Source organism: Triticum dicoccoides, chromosome 5B (assembly GCF_002162155.2).
Source record: "Triticum dicoccoides isolate Atlit2015 ecotype Zavitan chromosome 5B, WEW_v2.0, whole genome shotgun sequence".
In the NCBI taxonomy this organism is placed as follows: domain Eukaryota; kingdom Viridiplantae; phylum Streptophyta; class Magnoliopsida; order Poales; family Poaceae; genus Triticum; species Triticum dicoccoides.
Window position 1 is genome coordinate 444,347,325 of NC_041389.1, and position 8,581 is coordinate 444,355,905.

Genomic DNA, 8,581 nt, shown 5'->3' on the forward strand with positions numbered 1-8,581 from the left:
CATGTATGACTGTAGGCACGCAACTGCAAGTTTGGCCCCAAACTGCAATTGTATGGCTACCCATCCGACTTCAATTGTCCTTTGTTTCTTTGGAGGGGTGGCGAGAGAGGGGGAGTTGCATGTTTGACACTAGGCATGCAACTGCAAGTGTCGTCCTCGAGTGAAACTGCATGTCAACGCACCTGACTGCAACTGACCTTTGTTTTGTCGGTGGGTGGCGGGAGAGGGGAGGGTGGGTAGTTGCATGTCTAACGCTAGGCACACAACTGCAAGTGTCACCCTCAATTGCAACCGACGCTTGTTTTGCTGGAGGGCGGCGGGAGAGGGACACTTGCAGTTAATTTGCTCCTTTTCCTCTTTAATATGATTTTCATTTCCCATTAGTAGAAATACATTTCCTTGCGTGTATATAAATACTTTAAAAATACATGTTTAGGTTTCTTTTAATAATTAGTGAGCACTTTTCGAATATGCGGTGAACATTTTTTTAATATGCGATGAACAATTTTCTAGAATTTTCATGCAATTCTTAATAAATGTTCATGCATTTAAAAAATTGTCCATATTTGAAAACATATTTCATATTTCTTTTAAACTGTCCATAAAATTGAAAACTGTTCACGGTTCTTAAAAAATGCTCATGTAATTTTTAGAAAATGCTCACACACTTTTTTAAAAATTGTTCGTGCAACAAAAATGATGTATATATTGTATATACCTATGCGTTTGACCTTTGTCCTTCTGTACTTCAACAACAGCAAGCAACGACTTCATAGCTCGCGGGCAAGCAATAGCAAGCACAAAAATATTTTTTTTCTTCAACATCTTTTCTTTGTGTTCAAATACTTTGTATTTTTTCATGAATGAAAGAATTACAATAAGTTACATGCCCATATAAAAAATAATACAAGCATCCATCGTATTGCATATACAAGATTCTTTCCGGCAAAAAGTAATGCTATGATTTGAACAAAAAATTTACCTCACTCGTTGAGGTTGTAGCTGGATAGCAAAACACATATTATATTTGCAGTCGTACAGCCCAAGTACAAGAAGAAGAAAAGATCTGGCAACAAAGCAACAGATCACAGGGGAAAAGACGAGATAAAAGCCCAATAGAAGTACAAAGCCAGCCCATAGCAAAAAAAACATGCCAACAGTTCCATAAACAAAGCAGGCCTGGTTTTGTATATATGCTGATGTCATATATGTATGCTGATGTCATCAGTCGACTGAGACTTCGCGAAGTCTCAGTCGACTGAGACCTAGACAAACCCTAGATATCTATATCTATACTACTATATGGTGTATCAGTTTGAATTCAGGCATTCAAATGCATATCCGGCCGTTCATTGGGGTCCATCCGACGGCCAAAAGTGGTTGGATTCGCAGCTACAGTAGCGCTGAGTGTCATCTGGATCGTTCCAGAGGCAGCCATGAAGTAGTATAGGGTCAAAACTATCTGGGTTGTTCTAGAACCAACCCACTGCATGTTTGCCGCTGGTTGGAGCTAACTGAGTTTCCAAAGACCAGATTCCACACTCCTCGCATCCTGCGGGAGCAGCACAAATTATTTCAACAAAGTAGACTCGGGCAGCGGTACATGTGGCTGATAGGTAGGTTGCTTCAGTACTACTAAGTCTGACCAGCGGTAAAAATAAGACGAAGAAATATATAAAAGTAAACAGATTGAACCAGTGCAGTTTTGGATCAAAGCTGTAGCAAATGTTACACTAAAACATAGCAATAGGTCCTTCAAAAAAAACATAGCAATAGGTACTAAATTTAATGTATACTACACATTCTTTGCATGTGATAGTTATTGAGTATATGAACATGAGAAGCTTTCTTATTTATATTATAGGAATTTTGTTTTTGCTTCCGTATGCACACAATTGTCATTTGTCAAGAATCATTTTTTTAGGATTTCTCAAAGCATTCCATGTAGTGTTTTTTCGGCCCAAGTCAATCTACAATGTTAAGACACGCATTGCGCGTGCATACATACTAGTAGATATAGACTAGATCCTTCGGGGCCGATCTTTCTTTTTCCAAAAACGGCTTAAAATAATTGGATTAGTTACCAGGGGCATTTTGGTTATATGTCAGCTATTCAGTTGTACATCACGATCGTAACGTCGTCAAGACCTGGTGTTGTTCATGCCGGTACTTCTAGACCACCTGTCGCTTCCAGTGGAAAAAGACTGCCCCGACATGCATGTCCCCAATCCAACGAACTGGGGTGACTTTGACTCAACGCGTCTCCCCTTGGTTGCAACGAAAGAAGGGGTTTTAGGTTTGAAAAATACAGAGAATGTCTTACGTGCGCCGGTGCTTCCGGCTCGCCTGAGACAGCATCTCAAGTCTCCGCGAGCACTGACGCCGGTGTAATGTGTGGATAGAACGTGTTACGAAGAACTCACGGCACTGCGAATCGGTCCATCCCGCCGGTTTTTTCCCGGCGAGCTGCAATCACGGCGGACCAAACGAGTGGAAACCTCGTTCCTAGTACAGCGAGAGCTTCTCAGAAGACGTACTGCCTCACAGTGACACTTCCTGCGTGCGTGGCTCCAGATGTCTGAGAATGACATCATTATAGTCATCGGTAGGTGGTCTATGAATCTGAATATAATTTTAATTATTTCTGGTGTTCGTTATACTGTCATGATTAAAGGCGCACAAAATAAGCTAATTAACACTGGGCATGATGAACTGTGGATTTATCTTACCTACCTATCCGTGCCTAGCTTTTGATAATAAATTGTGTATTTATCTAACTACCAAATATGTCCATTTATTGAATAATTTTAGGTTACAAAAATATTATTTATAATATACTTCTTTAATCATGCACTCCTCAGCTGGGTGCACACAATCCCGTAGCTACAACATGCAGTTGAACTCCAGCCCAGAACCTCTGGTTTAGTTATATAGCTAACACCATCCATCGTATACACAGAGGCTACTTACGCAAGTATATATCTTCGTATCAAACAACGGTGCTGCCGCTTGTTGATTCCCCACTTGGCTTGCCTCCAGGCTGCTTGTGAACGTATATAAACAGGTGGGGGTCGTTTTACGGGACCAAGGCGGGACTATAACGTTAGTTGTACGAGCAATCGGAGGTGCAACCGTGCATGGTTCAAGTTATATTGGACGCACTATTTTTTTTTCCTTTTTTTTGAGCAACTAATTTTTTCCCTTATTAACCAACCACTCACGTCAGCCCAAAACTGACCGCCTAATCAAAGCCCAAGAGTGGGTCAGAGCCCATCAAATGGCGAGTAGCAAGGCCCAGCCTAGGTCGTCCTCCTCCTTATCGCTTCGTTGGACTTAGAGCATCTCCAGCCGTTGGCTCCCCAGGGGGCGCCTAAAATCGCTGCATGGGGGTGACCCGGCGCAAAAAATAGGCCTGGGGGCGAGTTGGCCCCCAGCCGCCGTCCCCAGGGCCGGCCACAGGCGCGAAAAAAAACATGTAGCAAATTTAGGCTAAGTTCGGCTAAAACACATCAAATTTCGGCAAACTTGGGCTTATATTCGCCGATTTAAGTCGAGTAGTCGCCATTACACGTAAAAACTAATCAAATTTTTTTTGCTGAAGGCCGAGAAGTCACCGTCGTCGCCGGCATCGTCGGCCTTCTCCTCCTTGACTCGAGCGCCCCTGCTGGACCCCTCCCCGGCTGGTGGCGGCGGCGGCGGCGTGTCATCGTCATCGTCGCTGTCGTCGATGATGACGACTCCTTCTTCGTCGCGGCCTCGGCGGCGCTACGCGAAGCGCCATAGGGCGGCGCACTGGCGCTCCCTCGCCATCTTCAGGGAGTCCTGGCATGCCCATTCGAGGGATGCATCATCGTCGAGCTCAACCTCGCCGTGCTCCACCTTCACCGGCGCCAGCCCCGGCTCCGTCTTCACCGGCGCGAGACCCGGCTCCGTCTTCGACTTGACGAAGTGCGGGGAGGAGCCGACGAGGAGGCGCGCCGGCCGCCCTCGCTGATGACGATGCCGGCGCTGCGAGAGCGGCGGCCGAGCGGCGTCTTCGCCGCGGGCTTGGCCTTGACGCTGAGCAGCGTCGGAGTGCCGAGGGATTGAGACGAAGAGTGTGACGAGGAGGAAGAGGAGGAGGAGCCGAACCTCCTTGGCGGCCATTGCCCGTCCCGTCGGCGGTGCGTCGGGGCGGCCGCCCTCGCCGGGGGGTACGCCAACGAAGGGTTGTTGCCGCCCTCGAGGTGCGTCAGCACGCCCTCAAGCGTGCGGCCGGGGACGCCCCACCACATGTGGCGCCCCTCGCTGTTCTTGGTATCGCCGACCACCGGCGCCCCGTTGGTGGACGCCAGCCGCTGCTGCTGGCGGCGCTCGAAGTATGCCGCCCCAGCCGCGTGGTTGTCGGCGGCGTACTGGGGTAGGGAGAGCTCGGCGTCGGTGAGGGAGGCGCGCGCGATCTCGACCTTGTCGGCGAAGTAGGATGGCTTGGCGACAGCGTCAGGCAATGGGGGAATGGGCACCCCCCCATTGCTGAGCCTCCAGCCCGTCGGCCCGACGCGCATGTCCGACGGCGCCGGGATGTTCGCCTGGAACAGGAGCCAGGATTCCTGTTCACGGAGCGAACGGCGACCGAAGCCGTTGGCCACCGCCTCGTCTCCAGGGAAACGCTCGGCCATCGGGGAGATGGGGTGGCTGGGGAGAAGAGATCGGCGGGAGAGAAGAGCTCGGCGGCGGTGCTCGGGGAGAGGTGGAGAGGTGGCACTCATCACAGGCGAGCGAGGCCATATATAGCCGCGCCGCGCCCGTGTGTACGCGTCCGAGGGAGGGGAGGCGTCGGCACCGCCCCGTGACGCGCCGCCCATGAGGAATCAATGGCAAAGCTCACCGCGGCAGCCTTGCCATTGATTCCCCACGGGAAACCGAGGCGCCGGGAGAAGACGAGGCGGGCGGTGTCGCTGACGCGGCTGGCCCGGGTCGCTTTCGCGCCAAAAACGATTCGCCCGGCGCCCCCGAGTGCCCCCCAGCGCCAATTTCGGTCCGAGCCGGCGAAAATGGGCCCCTGGGGGCGCGACTGGGCCGATTTTTGGCGCCGGTGACCGAAAAGTCGCCTAGGGGGCCTTGTTGGGGGCGCGGCTGGAGATGCTCTTATGCTCACAACCACACGCGGCCTTCCCATCGATCCCAAGTTCCCAACCTAGCGCCGCCACCCGAGCTTGCTTCCCCCGCTCGAGCGCCTCTGCAAGTTCCCTTCCCCACCTCTTCTCATTTCTTCCTCGTCCTTTCCAGTCGACCTCACCGTCTTCCGTGGCTCTGCCTCCCAACCGTCGGGACCCTAAAGCGAGCGGCCACGCCGCCCGTCGTTGCGGACGTCCTCGACAACCTCCGCTTCGCCATGGCAAGTGTCTTCGAACACCGACAACTACCTTCCTATAGCCCCTCTTACCTCCATGCTCCTGTGCCAGCGCACACCTGACGCCGTCGCAACCACACCCGCATGCCTCGTCCGCCTGCAGCGTGCTGGCTGCTCCTGCCACAAGGCTCTCTCCCGGTGAGGTCAGCGTCACTTGCCTCTGCGCGACCTCTCCACAGCACGTGTTCCGCCGCCCCAGTTCGCGTCAGCCCTGATCTGTCCACGTGTTCCGACACCTCGCCTGCATGCCCAGTAGGCAACGGCGGCGGCGGCCGCCGCTCGTCATGTGCCTCGCCCCGCACAGCTCATGTAAGTCTGTCAGGAGAGAAGAAAAAAAAACAAACCGGTATGCAAGACGAAACGTTTTAAACTTACAATACTACTTTGGGTTAATTACCCAAAAATAGAAGGACTATTTTCTAAAAACTCCGTGACGGTGAATCCGACAGACTCAACCCGTGCTTTATTGTGAGGGAAAGATAGATCAAAAGTTTTCTCCTAAAAAAGGTCGCGTGAAAGGGCGACCAACATTATTGCTACAGTAAATAATTTGTGAGGTAATATTACAGAAGATCTGTGTGGTAATAATTATAAAAGAGGTAGGTTCAGAGCACTATCTGGAATTCAAGTTATTTTGAACATATCTAAAAAGTTCAGGTTTGGACCATCCATGCGGCATGTGCCTGAGACTGAGAATTTGTGCAGCATTACCTACCTTCCAGAGGTTGTTCAAGTGGGATTCTTTTGGGTCGAGCAAAAGCTCGGCCGACATATGCTCGATTAATGTTGGAGAATTTTAAATGAGGCCGATGGGTTCTTATGGAATTCAGTGGCCGTTAATGGGCCGTCGAAAGTTAAGTTCAAGCGTGCCTACATTTCTCCTTGACTTTGTTCATGTTTGCTGCTATGACCAAGGTTTATTATTTTGTTTCAGGATTTTTTTTCCTGTGCAAGCGCCGAGATCCACAGATTTTGCCAAATTAATGGGAAGTTCCAAAAGGTCACCAAATTCAAAACTCTAGCACTTAAATTCCTTTAGAAAACTAAATGGTGTCCTTTGGAACCAATTGATTGTCTTTCTATAGCAACAGGTTTAATATAGTTGCTTTGTACTCCCTCCGTTCGTTTTTATAAGACGTTTTGGACAGCCAGCTTTGAACTGTTTTGGGCACTGTCTGAATTGTCTAAAACATCTTATAAAAGTGAATAGAGGATGTACATGTTAACAATCTGTATAATTTGGGCAGCAGCACACATACAAGTACTGTACTTGCATAGCAAGAGGTTTATATGGACGCATGCATAAATCATCTAGGTTCCGTTCTGGAGCAGCATGGAAAACACATACCCTTGTAAACACATCACAGCGGTTCTTACTCTAATTAACATAACAGTAACTCATATAAATATTCAACAAAAACTGAAATTCTTGATTCTGCAAGCATAATGCATTTAGTATAGTTTACACCATAATGCATTTATTCACAGCCAAACTTCTTTAGTCCGGACAACTTCGGAAATATAGATTCAGAACCATGCAGATATGCATCTGCTTCTCAAGCTTATCCACCTGAAACAAGAAGTACAACTCTCGCTGAAGTCATATGTAGCTGAAAAAAAAACGAATCTGTAAGCATCAAAGCCTCCTGTAAGTAAGCAAGTAAATAATCATGCAAGTATGCTTATATGTTGGAGAGAAAATCCACAGAAACTTAAAGATATTGTTATCAATTTAACCATTACACCACATCTGAAGATATTGTTGGAGAGTAAATAATCGTGCAAGTATGCTTATATGCATGCATAGGACAGGCGGTGCATGAGATCAGAATTGACATGACCAAACAATGATGCAAACTTTGATCCTCCCAAAGAAAGAATTTTTATCTGTGACTTTCTAGCGCTTTTACCCCTTCGTGAATTCACATGGATTCGAACTCGCAACCATCGCCTTCGTGAATGGGCGCTGCTAACCACGCTAGCTGTCTCCCACATGTGATCAACGCCAACCGCAGAAGCTATATGAACCCACAAAACCGAAGCTTTTATTAACACGCAGAAATTTTGAATGTTTACAAAGTTTAGAATGTTTCACTGAAAATTGTGATCATTTTTTATAATGCAGAATTTCTTTTAGGTTCTGTGAACAATTTTTTAAAAAGAAACATTTTACAAAATTCCAAAATAAAATTTGAAAACGCGAACATTTTTTGAAATCCATGAATTGTTTTTCATACATAATCATTTTTTGAATCTGTGGACCTTTTAAAATGAAAGAATTTTCGAAAATACGAATAATCTTTGAAAATTTGGAGCACATTTTGAATATGTTGAACATTTTGAAAATTTATGATTTTGAAAAAAGAAACAAAAATAAAAAAGAAACAAAAGAGCGAAAAGTAGTAACCAAACGAAAACCAAAAAATAAGAAAAAAAGTTTAGGAACCTTCTGGAAGGCTCACAAAACCAGCTTGGAACCTTCCAGAAGATTCACAATATCGGTTGCTCAAATACTCAAATGGGCCGGCCATTCTACGATCGTGTGTGCGTTTGGCCGATTATTTACCGCAGCATTCTGTACGTTAGGGAAGTAGCGTCAAATAGACTGTGCCACGGATAGGAGGCCGCACTACTAAGAAAATGTTTATACACAGAAGCTCACCAGTAGCGCTTTTTAGAAGCAAGCGTTGCTGCTAAATAACAGCAACGCTTTTTGACAACCAACGCTGCTACTAATCCCTTACCAGTAGCGCTGTGGACATGTGGCTGTGGATGCAAAACACGTTACTATTATAATTGCCACACCGTTGCAGGCAGGCTAGGTATACTAGTAGCGTTTATACTTAAAAAGTGCTAGTGCTATTGAGCTTAGCAGTAGCGCTTTCCTCTAACAAGCGCTACTACTGAAAATGCTACTGCTAATGATCATAGCAGTAGCGCTTTTGTACCTTAGCAGTAGTGTTGTTTGCCTTCCAGCGCCACTACTATGTGTACTTTATCCACCCACGCGCGTCCATGCCTCTCCACTCGCATTCTCACTCACGCAAACCGCCGCACGTCATCGTCGTTGTCGCCCACCAGCGCCCCCTAGGTAACTCCCTCCCTCCCTCTACGCCCTCCTCCTCCCCCTCCTTCTCCCTCTGGCGGCCCCCTCCTCCTTCCTCCTCCTCCCTCCGGCGGCCCCCTCCT

At 47.7% G+C, this 8,581-nt stretch overlaps 1 protein-coding gene across 1 annotated transcript in view; it reads right to left on the minus strand.

The window, feature by feature from the left end:
• LOC119309684 (putative wall-associated receptor kinase-like 16) overlaps positions 1-4,658 on the minus strand; it is a 9,601-nt gene extending 4,943 nt beyond the window's left edge. The window contains exon 1 of the mRNA XM_037585638.1: positions 4,349-4,658. Coding sequence (XP_037441535.1) covers positions 4,349-4,658 — 310 coding nt within the window. The remainder of the gene's footprint in view (positions 1-4,348) is intronic.
• Between the last annotated feature and the right edge of the window lie 3,923 nt (positions 4,659-8,581).